Source organism: Colletotrichum gloeosporioides (genome assembly GCF_011800055.1).
Source record: "Colletotrichum gloeosporioides strain Lc1 chromosome Unknown consensus_49, whole genome shotgun sequence".
Taxonomy (NCBI): domain Eukaryota; kingdom Fungi; phylum Ascomycota; class Sordariomycetes; order Glomerellales; family Glomerellaceae; genus Colletotrichum; species Colletotrichum gloeosporioides.
The window spans coordinates 563246-580958 of record NW_025544694.1 but is presented as its reverse complement, the minus strand read 5'-3'; the positions used below and the strand labels follow the sequence as shown (position 1 = coordinate 580958).

General features: G+C 51.1%; 4 protein-coding genes across 4 annotated transcripts; 2 read left to right on the top strand and 2 right to left on the bottom strand.

Annotated features, from left to right (window-relative positions):
- Nucleotides 1-635: 635 nt before the first annotated feature.
- GCG54_00012194 (DnaJ protein-like xdj1) lies at nucleotides 636-3975 on the top strand (the record flags this gene model as incomplete). The annotated part of the gene is made up of 7 exons (XM_045412079.1): nucleotides 636-696; nucleotides 782-840; nucleotides 906-1994; nucleotides 2051-2136; nucleotides 3436-3532; nucleotides 3670-3791; nucleotides 3867-3975. The coding sequence occupies 7 exons, from the start codon at nucleotides 636-638 to the stop codon at nucleotides 3973-3975; spliced, it is 1623 nt and encodes a 540-aa protein (XP_045263863.1).
- Nucleotides 3976-7001: 3026 nt separating this feature from the next.
- Nucleotides 7002-9871, bottom strand: GCG54_00012192 (uncharacterized protein; the record flags this gene model as incomplete). The annotated part of the gene is made up of 3 exons (XM_045412078.1): nucleotides 7002-7036; nucleotides 7077-9637; nucleotides 9702-9871. 3 exons carry the CDS (start codon nucleotides 9869-9871, stop codon nucleotides 7002-7004), a joined length of 2766 nt encoding a protein of 921 aa, XP_045263862.1.
- A 2961-nt stretch (nucleotides 9872-12832) lies between these two features.
- GCG54_00012191 (uncharacterized protein) lies at nucleotides 12833-13900 on the top strand (the record flags this gene model as incomplete). The annotated part of the gene is made up of 1 exon (XM_045412077.1): nucleotides 12833-13900. The coding sequence occupies one exon, from the start codon at nucleotides 12833-12835 to the stop codon at nucleotides 13898-13900; it is 1068 nt and encodes a 355-aa protein (XP_045263861.1).
- Nucleotides 13901-15864: 1964 nt separating this feature from the next.
- Nucleotides 15865-17247, bottom strand: GCG54_00012190 (uncharacterized protein; the record flags this gene model as incomplete). The annotated part of the gene is made up of 1 exon (XM_045412076.1): nucleotides 15865-17247. The coding sequence occupies one exon, from the start codon at nucleotides 17245-17247 to the stop codon at nucleotides 15865-15867; it is 1383 nt and encodes a 460-aa protein (XP_045263860.1).
- Nucleotides 17248-17713: the final 466 nt, after the last annotated feature.

The window sequence follows — 17713 nt, the reverse complement described above, 5'->3', positions numbered from 1 at the left end:
AGTTGTCCAATTTTGTCTTCCAGATTCTTTCTCGGTATCCTCGGGGTTGGTCTTATGACTGCGTTCGGTTGCCTGTGAAAGTCGAAGATGCGCTGCACAGATTCGTCTGTACAGCGGACCTCCGTACAGGCGTGCTGCTCGGTGCTTTGCCTCAACTCGGTACGCCTGCAATTGCCAATGGGGCAGCAGTCTACTACTCCATTCACTTGCTCACTCGTTTTCAACATCGGTATCGTGATTCGTCCATTACAAAAAGTGCATGGAAACCGGTGGTTGGGATATAGGGAATTCGGACACCGCCTGGATGAATGATGAGCAGCTGCAGTGCAGGCGGGGTGGGTTGGAGACTGGTCGCACCAAGTACCTACAGGCTACGGATAGCAGGCCGCGCCCAGCTTACCTGATATCATCTGCCGCGCACTCGACAGGCTGTAGGGACCGCGCGCCCCGTAAGGCACTCCATGGATGCTGGCAAAGTACCCCGCCAAACCACCAGCTGCAAACAGGTACTCTAGACAAATATTTTTCAGGCCGACTCCACATCCCACCTTTTCCACATCACCAAACCAAACCGCCGAAGGTTGAACATCTCGAGCGAAACTTTTGCCGAGTACACCTTCAGAAAATTCGCCATCATGGACAGTGGTGGACCAAGTGCCGGTGCTGATGCCGGGGCGGAGGAGATCGATCTCTACGGTAAGCATCTGAATTGTCTATGGAGCCCTTTGGGGGGTACCTTTTTTTTTGGTCGCGGTGGATCACGTCTGACGCATTTTACCAGAGCTGCTCGAAATCGATAAGGATGCGTCCCAGGACCAGATCAAGAAGGCATACCGAAAGGTTCGTGGCCACTCCCAGTCTCGCGATCACGCTCAACGTAGAACTAACTTGGCTCCTCCCATCAGGCTGCCCTGCAACATCACCCCGACAAGGTCCCTGAGGATCGCAGAGAAGAGTCCGAAGCCAAGTTCAAGGCCGTCAGCCAGGCCTACGAGATCTTGAAGGATGAGGAGAAGCGCCATCTCTACGATACCCACGGCATGGCCGCCTTCGACCCCTCCCGCGGCGGCGGCGGTCCCGGCGGCGTCGAGGTCGACCTGAACGATATCCTGTCACAAATGTTCGGTTTCGGTATGGGCGGTCCTGGCGGTCCCGGCGGCGCTGGCCCCAGGCGGCCTCGTCGCGGTCCCGACGAGGACCAGCCGTACAAGGTCACGCTCGAGGAGCTCTACAAGGGCAAGACAGTCAAGTTCTCTGCCAACAAGCAGGTCGTCTGCGGCACCTGCAAAGGATCCGGCGCCAAGGCGAACGTTAAGCCCCAACAGTGCGACAAGTGCAGAGGCGCCGGTATGGCCGAGGCCTTCCGTCAGGTCGGACCCGGCCTGGTGCGCAAAGAGACGGTCATCTGCGACCGCTGCGAGGGCTCTGGCAACTTCTGCAAGGAGAAGGATCGTTGCAAGAAGTGCAAGGGCAAGCGGACGACATCTGAGACCAAGGTGCTCGAGATCTACATTCCCAGAGGTTCCCAGAACGGCGAGAGGATCGTGCTAGAGGGAGAGGCCGACCAGCATCCCGACCAGACTCCTGGAGACATTGTGTTCCACCTGCAGGAGGAGCCCCACGACGACTTCACTCGTATCGGCAACGACTTGTCTGCTGAGCTGACTGTCACCCTGGCTGAGGCCCTCGGCGGCTTCTCTAGGACTGTGCTGACGCACTTGGATGGTCGTGGCATCCACCTTGAGCGGGAACGCGGCAACATCCTTCGCCCTGGCGACATTCTGAAGGTGCCCGGAGAGGGTATGCCGCACAAGAGGGGCGACGCTAGGGGTGACCTGTACCTGATTGTCAACGTCGAGTTCCCCGAGGACGGCTGGTTGAAGGAGGACAAGGAGTACGATGCTCTGAACAAGCTTCTCCCGCCCCCTCCCCCCGAGATCAAGGCGGACGAAGTTGACGAGGTCGAATACGAGGAGGTCGACAGCCTGGACCAAGTAAGTTTTAATCGTTCCTGTGATGCTGGCAACACGCGCTAACAAATCCTCTTCAGATGGGCGGAAACGCAGGCGGACCAGGATTCGGAGGCGAGTGGGAGGACGAGGACGAGGAGGATGGCCAGCCCCAGTGCCAACCGCAGTAAGACGGCAACATATAGAGACTTTTAGAAGACAGAGTCTTGGGGCACGATGCCCTACGTTTCATGACAGACATGATGACAACCCCGGATGGTGAAGGGTGAAGCATAGACACGGGATCTGGAGAGGAGTTTTGTAGCTTGTTGTTAGCTTGGGCATCACCCCCCTTCATGAATGAACGGTGCCCCACGGATCACGGGTACCATGTCTTTTCTCAACCTTGATGGCGATGTGTGCCGGCGGTGACTCAAACAAGCAACGGACGTGCCCCGTTGCCACTCTTTACCAAAGCTCACGTCAAAGGGGTATAAGCATCTTGGCTTCTACCTTTCGCAACCAACACTCCAGAGCCGCATGCGGCCGAGTTTAGTTCCTCGTCCCATTTAGTGTAGTGGTTAGCATACCTCGCTTTCATTCTATGTGAATCACCGAGGAGACACGAGTTCGAACCTCGTAGTGGGAACTTCACCTTTTGCCCTTCGCAAACCTATTTGTTTTGTCTCAAGGACGGTTTGATGAGGACGACGACAGACGGTGGTGGTAGACATCGACAACAGTAGTAACGACAGTAGCAGATATAGCAGCAATAATAACAGCGACTTGACTAGCAACAACGATAGCGAAAACACAGGAAAATTAGTCGCTCTAGCATAGGAAAAATAGGGGTTCTGTTTTGCCTCAACATTGACCAGTGTTCATGATGCAGCGAGTAGAGACGAACTGACTTCGCAGCGGAGCACCATTTTTAGTGCGGTGCTTCGGCGAGTACCTTGGCGGCGTCGAGGTGGTGGGGCTTACAGTGTTCATTTGGCCGTGCTGATGGCCCGTGCATGATACACACCACGTGACTAGAGTCGCCAACTTTTTCGTTAGGGCTGGACTCTCGCACTGCAAGCGCAACTCGAAATCGACCGGTACGCCAGCAAAAAATTTCGATATTCGAAGTTCCCGACGACCACTACCCACCCCGACTAACCACAGCCTGGAACAACCGTCAAGGTGAGAATCGAGTCGCCCTGCTCTTCTATCGACAATTGCAATAATTGTCGCCGTCGTAATTTCATACTGACATTTTTTCTCGTTCAAGATGGTCGCCGCAAAGAAGCACGTCCCTATCGTGAAGAAGCGTATGTCCTTCCTCCTCCCAGAACGCAACCAGCCCATCCGATACACCCCTCGCCGAGAACACAACGCGACGATGAAGACCGTCACACGAGACACATGCGAGACCTTTGGATTGGAACGAGACGATTGACGGGTGTGTTTTTACAGGCACGAAGCTCTTCAACCGCCACCAGAGCGACCGCTTTATGCGCGTTGACCGATCATGGCGCAAGCCCAAGGGTATTGACAACCGTGTTCGCCGTCGCTTCCGTGGCAACATGACCATGCCCTCGGTACGTTCAGCACCCAACCCCGCGGAGGAAGACAGAAATTCTGGAAGAGGGGGAATGTTGGAAGGTCCAACTTGGGAGACAATGGAGGGTCCCTTTCCTCGAGGACAATCGCTGACCAGGACTCTCTCGCACTTCAGATCGGTTTCGGCTCCAACAAGAAGACCAAGTACATGATGCCCTCCGGCCACAAGGCCTTCCTCGTCAGCAACGTCAACGACGTCAACCTGCTGCTGATGCACAACCGCACCTACGCTGCCGAGTGCGTACCACCCAACCCCCAACGATGACCGACTTTGCGTCTCTCATGGACAGTGACTTCTAACACGGTTTTCAGGATCGCCCACAACGTCTCCTCGAGAAAGCGCATCGACATCATCTCCCGCGCCAAGCAGCTCGGCGTCAAGGTCACCAACCCCAAGGCCAAGGTCACCACCGAGGTCTAAGCGGAAGAATACTCCGTTTTGGTCGTTCGGAAGAGGTCCTGTCTTTTCTGTGGAACATAGCAAATCCATTCTGGGGGAAAGGGGCGCGTGGGTCGACGAGGGGGAAAAGGGTTTACGGTTTACACTTTGCGTTGGTGTGCTCTCTACCCCTCTCGGTATTCTTATCTTTTGCTTCTCCAGGGATATAACGGGGAACAAAAAGAGGAATAAAACAAAAGAACTTTGCATCGGATAACGGTCTACAACACTGCGATGATTCAGGAGGGTTCTGCTGCGAGACCTGGCATGGCAAATCGGTTTACCGTTATGCTAGGAATGAATACAAAAGAAAAAAACGCAGCAAATTTGTCAAACAGAGCCAAACGACCTTGATGCATTGCCTGGCGTGTCCTCCGGCTTCGAGGGTGGTTCGGGACATTTTGGTACTTCATAATGGCGTTAGACGGCATGGAAAACAAGATTCTTACGCTCAATTCGAAAATGTCACCACCTTCCCAGTTGGTTGGTTGTTCTACGAGGATCATGTTTGCCAGCTTCCATGCGCAGTGACAAGTCGGCCTTTCGGCTGAGGAGACATCTGGGGTGTCTGCCAGATGGGTGTCTTCCAACGCCATGTCTTCATACCTCTGGCATTTCGCGAGATGGCTCTCACGTTAAGCTGAATGCCTTGTGTTTCCTCTGGACATGTCTGTCATTGACTTCCTCGTCAAGCATCAACAGTCGAGCCGGGGCCGTAAGATAGAAGACTTCCGAGTTCGTTAACGGTTGGCTACACGTACTCCAACTTCTGCGAACTATATTGAGGCATGCTTCCCACCAGGGTGTCACATCGTGAGCTGGAAGGTAGTGTCGTTATTGAGGCTGGTTGTCAAATCATGCGATCCCCAAATTCCGGTCCTATCTCATGGCCAGGGGGGCCTACCAAATCAAGACATCGCCCAACCATTATGCTATCAATGAAGAAAAGTATTCATTATCTACCTAGGCACGACTCTCGTCGTTCCACCCAAAGCCATCACGGCCAATCCAGTCGCAACGGCGGTGACCCAATAAGGACAGACAAGTCAGGAAACGCTCGCACTCCCAACCCAAAGGGCTCATAAAGCAAAACGCCGGTATCCATGATCTCATAAAAGGTAAAGTCGTTCGTCCATCATCCCAAGACTGTCGTCTGGGGAAATCAGGAGGTAAGAAGTAGGTAGGCAGGTCCCAGACCTGGTCGTGGTAGCGGTCGCGCTTTCAGGGCAACGACACGCACACTTCATAGCTGCGTCGCCTCTACCTGAAGCAGTTGAAGCGACCGATGCGGAAGCGCCAAGGTCCGCGGCGGATGCCGTGGCGGTCTGCGTGGACGCTCGTGCCGAAGTTCTTGCCGCCGATGGGCTTGGAGTAGAAGAAAGGCATGTTGGAGGTGCGTTGGTGGGTTTTCTGGTAGAGAGTATGTCAGTCCGAGCTTCTAGGAGGGGGCTCAAGCGTTCGCAGGTGAGGAACGTACGTTTTTGGATTTGCTGGTAGACGGTTGGTTTGCAGGAAAGCTTGTTGTGGTGAAGTACGGAAGTTCAGACTTGCTTGAAGAGTGTCAATCGATGGAGGAGCCAAGAAGAAACGGGCGGCATATATACCTTCTTCCTGTCCTGCGTAGCGTGTGACGAGGGAGCCAAAGGGGAGAAACTGACAGAATGACAAGCTCGCTTGCGTCCTTGGTTGTGGTGGCACAATGAGCGGCCTCTCTCTCGTCCAAAACCTGGTGGTGGTGGTATTGCCAAGAGCTTCTAAGTGATAGGTGACGTAGCGTGGCTGAGCGCGAAGGTGGCTGTGGCTGTGTGACTTCACATGGTCGGAGTGCAGCGTAGTCAGCCAATCCGGGATCGTTGAAGGCTGCACGATGTGGGGCGCCGTGGCTGCGGGAGGGTCCGCTGGGCAGAGGGGTTGGATGCCGTCTTGAGTGGTTGGGGGTTTGGGGATGATCATGATCCCAAGTTAAGGTTATTCGAACCGATTCGCTACCTTCGTTAGTCGGTATGGACCTTCTTTCGCATATTCTATTAGATCGTCATCAGCCTTTTTGATATTTTGGTCCTATTATTAGCCTTTTTGTCGTTTGCCCTGCCTGTTCAAGAGGCAATTGCACCTTTTGATCAGACTTATCCCCAGCGTGTGTCAGAGTCAATGTCTGCAGAGCTAGCAACTAGAGAAGCGCGCGTGGAATATCCAGCGGCCGGCTATGAGGTGCACTTAACGGAGCTATCCATACTTAATACTCTATTTAGGAAGTATTTTGACATCAGACATGACTATCGTGCTGCTTGGCTGTTCCATCTTGAGACTCTTCTCGCCGGAAGACATCAATTTAATTGTGGCTGGTGAGATTCCTCGTTACTTGGCTCCTTTTGGTGCTGCGTGTATGGAATGTACCGGACGTCCTTTTTATGGTCCCTGCAGCAAGATACTGCGTTTACGGCAACGTGGCTTGACCTTGCTCAGCAAATTGACGCAGCCGGCGACAAAACGCCGGACCTTTCGCAATACCGAAACGACCCAATGGTACTCTTTGGAGCCCTCCAATAGATTGGTTCTCGTTCCATTAATCGGCACTCCTGATGATGGCGAGCTTTCGTCAGAAAAGCTTTCGTCAGACAGACCCCAAATATTATCGGTACCAAACACCGATGGAAAGAATTGGCGCATATCGTCGTCATAATCACGACGAGATCCAATTGGCCTTGGCCTTCTGAGAGCACCGGCTCGACTGGAGTGTCGAGGAACAGCGCCATGATCATGATGAGTTTTGGCTGGTTTTGATTGTCGAGAATCATCCTCAGAAAGAAGACTTCCAGAAGATTCTGAGCACCCAGTGGAAGAAGCAGATGAATCCGGACCAGAACAGGATTCTGACCCCGGTTCCAGCGAAAATCTCTCACTTGACCACGGTGAGCTGCCAGACTCGGTAATGCTGCTAGAGGTCTGATGGTGAAAGTTGTTTTCAGTGCTGGCCAAGCTCTGAAGGCTCAAGCCCATGATTTCGCTCAATCCACGAGCTTTCGCCAATTCACCAGCACATCTGTACATAGTGAGAATCTTCTTCCTCGTGCGAATCGTACGATAATGAGCACTTCCTAAATAATTTGTCTCGACTCTTTCAGCTTGCTCCATAAGCTCCAGGGCCTTTTCCCGCCCTGATTGGGAATAGCTGCTGTTGTCCCCATGTATGCCACCAAAGAGAAGCAATGCAAGCCGTTTCTTGTTGCTCAAAGTACGGGGGTTGTCTTCTCCCACTAAAGAGCATTGCTTTTCAAGCAGCTTAGTACGCTGTTTGATAGCGTTGTCTTTGAACCTAGTGTGGCAAAGATCTGTGGCTAACGAAGACAGAGTATAAAGTGCTGCAAGATCTTCGCCTTGGGACTTCTGCTCTGCTAATAACTGCTTTCTCTTGCCTAGGATGTACAAGCGACCTTGTTCTCGACTAGAGCTCTTCATCCAAGATGTCAAGAATTCGTTGTGAATCTTCGACATGGCTTCTTGGGATACAAGCTCCTTATTTTGTTGAGCAATGGACAGTGCCTCCCGTCTGATTCCAAAGGCCTTCAAAGGACGGCTTAATCTTGCAACGGCGGCCATAGACGAAAGATAGTACATGCAATTTGCTGATGTCCTGTTGTCGTCGAATTGAGCTTGCCGTGCCTCGAGCACATCGTTTTGCTCCTTGGACGCTCTCGTGAGTTCTCGAATACTACTATAGCAGTACCCTAATTTGACTTTCGCTTCAAGTGTGTATGGATGGTAGTTTCCGTAAACACGGGTGAAAGCTTCGACAAGTTTTTGCCTCTCTCGGCAGATACCCTCCATCTCCTGGTTGTTCGGGGCCATGGAAGTTCTAGTGCCAAGTAGCCTATCTTGTGCTACGAGTGTGTCTGGGTGTTCTTCTCCTAATATGTCAAGCCTTCCTCGATAAACGTCTGACCGTAGTTTGAATGATTTGTGAAGCTGACCATCCCATTGATAGCTGTCTGCCATTGCGTTCTGGGTCGCCAAAAATTCGATTCGTTGAACCAGGGTCGTTTGTTCCTGTTTCTCAGCGTCCTGTAGAATCTTTTGACGAAGATTGAGGGCTTCTCTTTTCTTGTTCAACCCGTGCATGTACTCAGCCAATTTGCGTCGAGTGCGAAGAAGGCGTGGGTCTTTCGGGTCCAGAACGCTTTCTCGACGTTTCATGACCTCTCCAGCTGTCGATAAAGCCTCTCGCTTTCGTCCAACCATCCACTGGCTACCAGCCATGTTCATCATTGCCACACATGAGCTCTCTCCCTCAGTACCGCTTTTGATCAGCTGATCATGAATGATGATACGTAGCTCAAGGGCTCTATCATGATTTCCCAAATGGGCCTCAGACGCTGCTAACTGCTCTGCTGTTTGCTGCTCTATCGTTTGCAAAAGTTCCCATAGGTCTTCATTCTTTTCAGACATCTGCCTCAAGACTTCGTAGATATCTATCGCAAGAGCTCGCGCGTCTGAGAAAGATCCAGCAGCCGAGCATGATTTGACAAGGCGCAAGATCATCAATGCTTTGGCTGCTAGGGCCTGAATATCAGGTTCCTGAAGTATCAACCCTATTTGACCCCTTAAAGAAGCCTGGATATGTGGCAACATTGCTTTTTGGAATTCGAATCCTGAAGGATCATCGATCCATGACAAGGACGTCTGTATTGATGAAATAGCAACTGCTAGCAGAGAAACAGCACGTAGTCCGTACTTTTCTCGTTCTGGCTTGGGCAAAGATTCTCTGCAGATAGTATGCACGAGCCTGTGGACTGAGTACTCATGGCTGTGTGGCGACTTGTAAGCCATGAGGCTGTACCGCAGCAGTATGCTGATTGCCGCCCGAATCTCAAGTGTATCCCAGCGAGGACTGTTGGAGTTGAGTAAGGACATATAGCGTGCCCACGTCGGTGCTGTGCTCATGTTCTCCCAAGCCTTCTGGAATAGCTGCCCTGGGACTCCTTCGTGATGGAGGAAGCTCAATGTTCGCAACAACTCAACTGCTACGCCGGCTCCCATTTCGGAAAGACCCTGGATCCGACGGATTGATATGGTGAAGGTCTTCCAGACAGTTCTTTGAGACCCGGGCCATTGTTTTGGTTCTGAAATGTAGTCGAGAGACCGGGTTGGTGGCTCAGTGAAGCTTTTGCAATATTCGGTGAACTTGCATCTCCTGTTGAAGATATAAGAGCCAGCTTGGGCAATAGCCAAGGGCAAGCCACCAAGTAAATCTGCCGCAAGGACCTCGGCAGCCTGGGACTCATTCTCACACAGCTCCATGTCGATTCTCTTGTAGCGTAGCAGCAGTTTCTTGGCCTGTTGCCTGTCCAAGGGCTTTACCTCGCAGAATGTCTTGCTAAGATTAGCAAATCGTTCGTCCGTGGTTGTTATGATCACGACACCAGGACCCTTTGTTGGTATGTAATTTTTCAAGGAAACTCCAGATGAATCCGCGTTGTCAATCATAAGAAGCCATGGATTCTTCCGACCGGCTAGCCATGCCCTCGTGAGTCGATTTGTGTCTGCCAGGTCGACATCGCCCCCACTTGGCACATTGCAAACCTGAGATATTTGCGTATAGCTTGTGTCTGCGGATGCTCTATTGCTAGCATCGAGGTAGAAGACGCTGTGAAACCTGGTTGATACAGTATTAGCGGGCAGACGCAGAAACTATTTTACGAGCCATGAACCTTTTCTCATTGTCTGCGATTGATTCCAGACACAAATGACTTTTCCCAACTCCTGCGAGACCATACACAACAACAATCCGAGGCTCGATATTGTGTTTCGCAGACCAGATGACGCTGCTACTCTGGAGACATGAAGGGACGTCATTACGGACCAGTCTTTTAGCAGACATGGCTGGTCTTTCGTTTTGACATTGCGGCCAGTCGGCTTGAGATGGATTCTGAAAGATTTTTACACTGGAGAAGAAACCTGGGAAAGTCATTAGCAACCACGTAACGAGGCTTGCCCTGCTATCCCAGCTATGAGTTGCGCAAAATTTCGTGCAGATGCACAAGATAACCCAAGAGATTAGAAATACTAAGGCTTCTTGAAGTGACTATATCACAGAGACAGCTTGAGATGCCACCAACACCTGATTTCTGCAAGTCGACGACGAAGAAGTGCTATATTAGGAGAGAGGATTCGTGTACTGAAATGAAAATCGAGGATTTACTTTTCTGCACTAGTATTTCCTCTGCCCTATCAGTGAGATCTTTGAGCCTTCGGGTCATGCGCTGGAAGCCGTCGTTGTCTGGACTATTGAATTTATGCAGCATATTATGCCGCACATCTAGACTGACTAACTCTGCACCTCCAAGAGAGGCAGAATGTCTCGTCACAACCTAGGTATTCTTGTCAGCTAATTGAACACATTAAAAGCCTGGAAAGGGTTCTTGTACAATCCCATGCCCGTTTCTATCGATCTCTGTCTGTGGGAATCCATCGGGCAATTTCCTCAAAACGGCAGAAAAGTCGGTGTGTTGGGTCTCATAGAAGCAAACAACATTAAATCGAAGAGGATGTCTGCTAATGACATCGTTCAATTCTCGTACCATTTCATCTAGAGGACTTGGTCGATCGACGGTCGCTGGTTTAAGGTATTGAATGAGCTCTCTCGACCATTGGGCGCCATCTTCTGGGGGAGCGGCGATGGCAACAGCGAGGCGGAGCTGCGCAGCGCTGCTACCGGTGTCCCAGCTACCATTGAACGGGGTTCCAAGGAAAAAGGCACCGACAACACAACGCAAGATTTCTTGGTTTTCTGGACTACCAAACGCGTGAATACTAGTGGCTCTTACAATGGCCTTCAAAGAACCTCGGCGTCAGCCTCTACTTCGTGCACACGGTTACGCTCGTAAGATCAAATAATTGACGATATTACAAGGGAGTATTACATACCTTCGCAAGCAATAGGCCTCCAAAGAAGGAGGCTATGAATATGATCGGACGCTGGAGCCTTTTCTGTCAAGAAATTAGACCAGCCAAGCTACTATCGTTGTGACGCCCGGACGAACCGTGAGACTTCTGTTCGTATGCACTCTGTCTAGGAGTGCATCGGCATGACCAAGAAATATATCGCTAGAGGCGTCTTTGTCGTAGTCTGCATTCCAATCATATGTCAAGATCCTGGCTTCCGGAATCTCTGATGGCAACATATTGCTATCACTGAGCCAGTTGATGCTGCCAGACGTGGGGTCACCATCCTCCTTCCAGGCGAGCCAAGTAGTGGGCGACTGCGCGGCCAACCCATGAAGGACGATGATACTGCGTCTTATGAGCTTATTCAGACACACCACCCGTTGGAATTAAACTCACTCTATCTTCTTCTCGATGGTCGCTGTTTCATCGCTGGGATCAGGATACAGCTGCTGCAAACCATATACTCGTGGCACACGCTTCGCTTGTGACCCCCCAACTCTCAGCGACTCGCTTTGGTCGGTTTCCTGACCCATGGCACGGCTATGACCAACGAATTCAAAATCATCGAATTAACGACACATCGAGTAGTTCTTATCTTGCCTGAAGTTCAAATTCAATGACTTTGACAGCTTCTTCGTTGACGGATGGAAGGCGATGAAGAACGAAGGGAACCCATCACAACTTCTGGCGCCCCCAAAAAGCCTCACTTGGGCGTTCGATTTTTTATTTTATGCTTGGATGCCCAAGGCCAGAATTTCAAGGCTGACACGTTTCGTAGGCCAATCATGCTCTGATGTTCAACGAAGTAGATTTTAAATGGATAAACATAGCCTCCGACGCTGACGCCAAGGGTCACCCACATGACCTGCAAGTCTCTGCAGCAATCAACACAGCTGCGTTTGGAACAGATAACTGTATGTACTTTCACCTTGGTGTCAACGCCTGAAATCACCTGCCATTACAAATCCATGGATTTTGAAGGCGTTTAGTCAGAAAACCCCACGCGTCAATGTTCACCCACACTGGCTTTAGGACTCCTGATCGGGCAGCAAGTAACGATTTCACCATGAGTGATAACAACACCGGTCTTTACAACGGTTTATCACCGAACACTATAAGACTCCTTCGTCTCCATTCAAACACTTCGGGTCAAGACGTGGGAAGCCTTACAACTGTAACTTTCGACACGGCCCCATCCTATTACGCTTTGAGCCACTGTTGGGGGCAGCAAACCGACGTTTTTGTTATTCGTATTGATGGTCGACCTTTTTCGCTGTCTACTAGCTTAGGAGTTGGCGTACAGAAGCTTCGCAATCTTCGTACGATCACCCGAGATCTACTTCCTCATGTTGAGTATGTATGGGTTGACACACTCTGTATAAACCAACAAGACACACAAGAGCGATCTTCTCAAGTAAGCCTGATGAACAAAATATATTCTCAGTCGATTAGAACAATCATTTGGCTTGGCCCGGGCTCAAAATCATCCTCGGAGGCATGGCAGTTCGTGGATAAAATTCACGACATCTTCAGATCTGGGTATCCCTTGGCGACAAGCATAGATGAGACACCTATCAGGATGTATTCAGAGCTATCGCACTCATTGTCTGGGCTTCCTAGCTGGGAAGACAAAGTTTGGGAGCATCTGCGACATCTCTTGGAGCTTAGATGGTTTTCTAGAATCTGGGTTGTTCAAGAAGTTGTCCTTTCACCCCAGGACCCCATCATTCTACACGGTGAACACAGCTACAGCTGGAGTCGTCTCGGATGGGTTGCTACCTGGCTTCGCCGTAACGGGTTCATGAGGCCTTCCCACATTCCAGAAGAAATGCGCAACGTGGAGATGATGTGTAATCTCCGGAGATCGAGAAGTAGTTGGCCGCTGAACGCGCTCATGTCCATTACGCAGATCAAGTTTCACGCCACCGATCAGAGAGACAAGATATATGGTCTGCTGGGACTGGCAGCCGAATCTCGAGATCCACCAGGTCTTCCCGACTCATTACGTCCTGACTACAGTCTTTCAGTGGCTGAGGTGTACCTCAAGGTTGCCCGATACGTACTCAACGAAGGCTCCTCATTAGCACTGCTGACACGAGCCCGGGGAGTAGACGGAAGTCTGACGGGCCAGAAACGACAACACCGGTTAGACCTTCCCACGTGGGCCCCTGACTGGAGTGATTTTCAAGTTTTCAATAGGGACATTAGGACAAGTCTGGCATGGGTTGATTATGCGGACACATACAAAAAGGCGCAGCTGGGCTTTCCCGATCATTACTCCGCGACAACAGGCCTGAGTTTGAAGCTTCATCCGCCGACGAATCCTTCAACTCTTAGGGTCAACGGAATCAGGATAGACTGCGTTAAGCAAGCAATGTCTTTCGCCACAGAAAACTTTGGGAAGCAGTTGGACTGGGAGCATCTCACATCACAAACAGTGCGACTCCTGAAGTTCTTGATGTCAACGGGAATAGCAGACGGCACCCTGGAGTGGGTGATTCACCTCATCAAAGTCACAACCGTCGATCAGCATCGGCTAGGAGGCAGAGATTTCATACAGAGCATCAAAGATGGCCTGGCATTCATATATGAAGTTATCTCTGAGACTCAGAACGATCTCATTGCTGGCGTCAGCAGCCTCAACAAAGACTTTCTGAATCGTCTGCGTCAGCACTCAATCGGCGGGATCCCCAGGGAGTACGCCGCATTGGCTGTCAACTACTGCTTTGATCGATCTTTTCTTGTGACTTCTTCAGGTAGAATGGCTATCGGGCCATCAGAGACTCAAGTCAGAGACACAATAGCTGTAGTTCCGGGAAGTGGCGTGCCCTATGTAATCAGACAGCGCGGGTCGTCATGGGCTCTCGTGGGTGAATCATATGTCCAAGGACTGATGAAGGGCGAGGCTATTGAGAGTCTACGGGACGGAACTGTTCAAGAGGAAATACTGGGTTTTCAATAGGTTAGATGCAGACCAGCCTAAAGATGAAGAGGGAAAGTCAACCTCAATTCTTCATCCCTCTAAGTTAGAAACAACAACCACCCAAACAATCTCACTGGGTTTACTGTTCTGTTTGAATAGACAAAGAAATTTCCCTTGCGATTGAAATTCTCAAATAAATGTGCTGATTGACCTCCAACAAAACACAGTCGAAGATCAGGGGGTGGTACTCGCTGCCGTATCCATGGATGTCTCGTTTCTACGAAAGGGACAACTACCTCAACACGCAGCATGGGTCTTCTCTTGCATTTCAACGATATAGACAATCTTGAACTCAATTAGAATATAGACGCCCTAGTTTCAACAGAAATAACCCAATGCCTGGCTGTGTTGCCTGCCTTCCGTCGGAGCTCGACGTAGCTCTACCGAGGTACATAACTGTCTTGACCTTCACAAATCGGCACATACGACCATACCCATTGGAAAACTCGGGATCCCGTCCGCTCTCCCATAGATAAGCCAATGAGGGCCGGAGTAGTAGTCAGGTCGGTGACGACTGGCGAATGCCCGGTGTTGTATGTTTTTGGTGTTTCTCCTCTTTTGTCCACCTTTTTGACCCCACCGCGATGGCTCCCATCGTGAACCACAACCAACTCAAAGCTTTAGCAGAAGTCTCTTCAAAGCGCTAGAAATATTGCAGAGACTCTGGAATTAGTTTCAAATGTTGCCAAGTCTACGAACTTAGACTCCCAGCTTAAGAGGTAGTTGGCTCCTGCGAAAGTCATGCTGAGTGTCCCCTCAACTTACACCCTTTTGGCCACGGCGAAGAACTGAAGGCAGCCCAGACGTAACCTTGATAACTGTCTGGCCACTTCCAAAGACGACGTATTAGCCATCTTAACGTTCCGTCTTCAAATCAACCATAAGCACACATAGTCTTCTTGTGTTACGGCCTCCACGTCGATACCTTCACACACCCACCAACTCCCAAAATGGACCGCCTTCTCAGGGACAAACTCCGAAACGCACCCTTCAAAGAAATCATCCATGGCCAGCTCAACCCCACCTACCTAGCCGTCGCTGCCCGAGGATACCATATCCAATCCTCGGTTCTCCGCATCCCCGATCGATACGGCTGGTTCACCCCTGGCTCGCCTCGACTCCAGTGCCGCCAAGGCGCCGCCATGAGCTTCTGTTTGTTTCTCTTAGTCCTCTTGACGGCCTTGTACGGTTACACTCTTTACACGTTGAAGTATGTGCACAAGCGCCAGACAGAACTCATGGAGTGGATGTTCGGGATATCGCTGGCATTCGTGGTCTTGGCCCCGTGGCTTGCAATGCATCATGATCCGCGCCGCGCACCGAACTACGAGTGGAAGGATTGGGGGAAGGGGCGGAAGGAATAGCTTACGCATTCCGACAGCAATGATGAGCAAGTGCCCAACAAGATCTGAAGAGCTTGCCGCATTTCGCAAATGGATGGGAGATGTCGCCCTTTTCAGCAGCTTGGAATCTTCCAGGCCCATTTCTAAGTCTCGCTAGCCAGGCAGTGTCAGTTGGATATCCGAGCAGTTTCCACTATACCAGATATAATACTTCTATAAGGAAGATAGCAGTATGGAAAACGATAAGGACGACGATGGCGACGACGATAATGATGAAGGAAGCAAGGATATAGGAAATATAGTCGCTTTAGCGTTGGGGGTCTGGCAAGATATACGGAAGTACATGCGTGTGTAGACACTGCCCGGATAGCCAACTGACACCGCGAACTCGCATTTTTATCCAAATATGGCTCAAATTGTGATAATACTCCTTGAAAGCAGCATTGACACACCCGGGAAGAAGTCTACGGCTAGAGTACTCCAACTGTCACGACGGTCCTAGTCTGCTGTCCTTTTCCCTCGACATCAACCACCACCCTTATTTCTTCGAGACTGACCTCCTCCACCCTTCTAAAGAACGTAGTAAGTTTCATCGACGTCTTAGAGCACTAAAGCGTTCGGACTTAGATATCTGAACATCTCTAACCAGGACGTATCAGAGTTGGACGACCAGACCGCTTTGAAGACGGACTTCACGGCCTCAATCGAAGCAAAGCGCATTCCGTCGTAAACCACATCAGCCATGCCTAGAACGGACCTCTGCTCCTCTGGACATTTGACATGGGCTCCTGCAACGAACAACGGAAAAATAATGCAGTTGCGGACCTTCGCCTCCTTGGGAATTTCGAAGATACAGGCAAGGCAGGACTTGACATGTTGCTGGACAAGTGGGTGAAGAGTTGGAAGACCACATATGGCTCTGTACAGGTACAGCAAGGCGGCGTGCTGGAATATGCGGACAAGGGTAAACGCGTGTGTAGCTTCCGCCTCAATGACGGAAGAGGACTCGGATAACTCTGAAGGGCTACGACCATCAGATTCCTCGAGGGACGGGGGCGCGTATACGGGGCGGAGGGCAGCTTCGAATTTGTGGATGCGCTCCATCGACAACTCTTCAGTCATCTCAGCCGTTGCCTGCAGGTACTGGCTCATACTTGCGATCTCGCGAAAAACGGACGCGAGAGAGCATCTACCCAAAGGGTCACGGCCCCACCAAACCGGGCCCCGATCAAGAAGATCCCACACTTCGGGGGCAAAGCAAGGAGGCCTTCCTTGAATCATGGATGTTGTGAGATCTGTTGTCGCAAATTCCGAGATCAGCATGTGCAGCGGCTCGGCAGCCGTCTGTATCACGGCGTCGATGCCACCCAGACGCTCGAGAATAGCCAGGATACCACTGTAATGGCTAGAGGTCGATGCTGAGTTGAGGATACAGCTCATATATCCGTCGTCGAAGTACAGCAGCATGACTGCGAACAGAAGCCCGATCATAGGCTCATTACCCTGCGCGTCGGCACAGCAACCTTCTATCTCGGCCCGCACGGCAGAGAGGCATTCGACCCGCTTCTTGCAGAGCACATCGCGGGCATGCTTACCGTCTTGTAACAGCCGGTGAGATTCGGACAGCACGCAAGTGGCAAGTAACACGACTCGGTATTCCAAGGCGACCTGGGTTGGGGGGACGCAAGGTTCCTCTGAAGCAGAAAGGAGGGGCCAGACGCGACAGTGAAAGTAGTCGAGAGCACGCCGCTCGCATACGTCGATCGACACGGTCAGATGCAGGTCGTTCCGCGGAATGCTATACGGAGACAGCATATGAGGACTCGGCCGGGAACTCCATCGTATCAGTCGGCTGTTGTAGTCACACGTGGCGCCGGAAGAAACGCAGCGTAGACAGGCTGGCTTGGAGAGGTCGCATTTGATGCGGCGCTTCTTGCAGGGCCAGCAAGAGCCCTTGACGATCCTGACCCGTTTAACCGGCATGGTACGCAACGATTTCTTCTTGGCAATTGGTCATGCACTTGCGCTTGATACCGAAGTGGAACGAGACGTTGGGTTCTCTGTGCATTCGAACGTTGCGGCTGGCGTTGACGAGTAGCAAAGTCTATTGAAGTGATTTTGTTTAGCATGCGGACATATTGAAGCAGATGGTTTGTCAGTAGGTCTGTTGGGTCGAACTCACATGCTCCATAACCATCGAGCTCTCCTTCGAGGTCGACGACAAAGTTGATTGTTCAATTGGCAATTCCCCTCGCATGCGGCAGCGACAGTGCGGTTTCCGCAATTGAAGGATGTATTGAAGGGGACGGCGACGATATGAACTGAGAGGAAGGTTTCACTCAGTAATCCCTGCAGTAGCTGCGTCGAAAAGCGAAAAACCAAATGTCTTCCGTTCGACTGTAGGTGGTGAAGATGGGAGGATGAGAGAAAGAGGAACATGGTTCTAGAA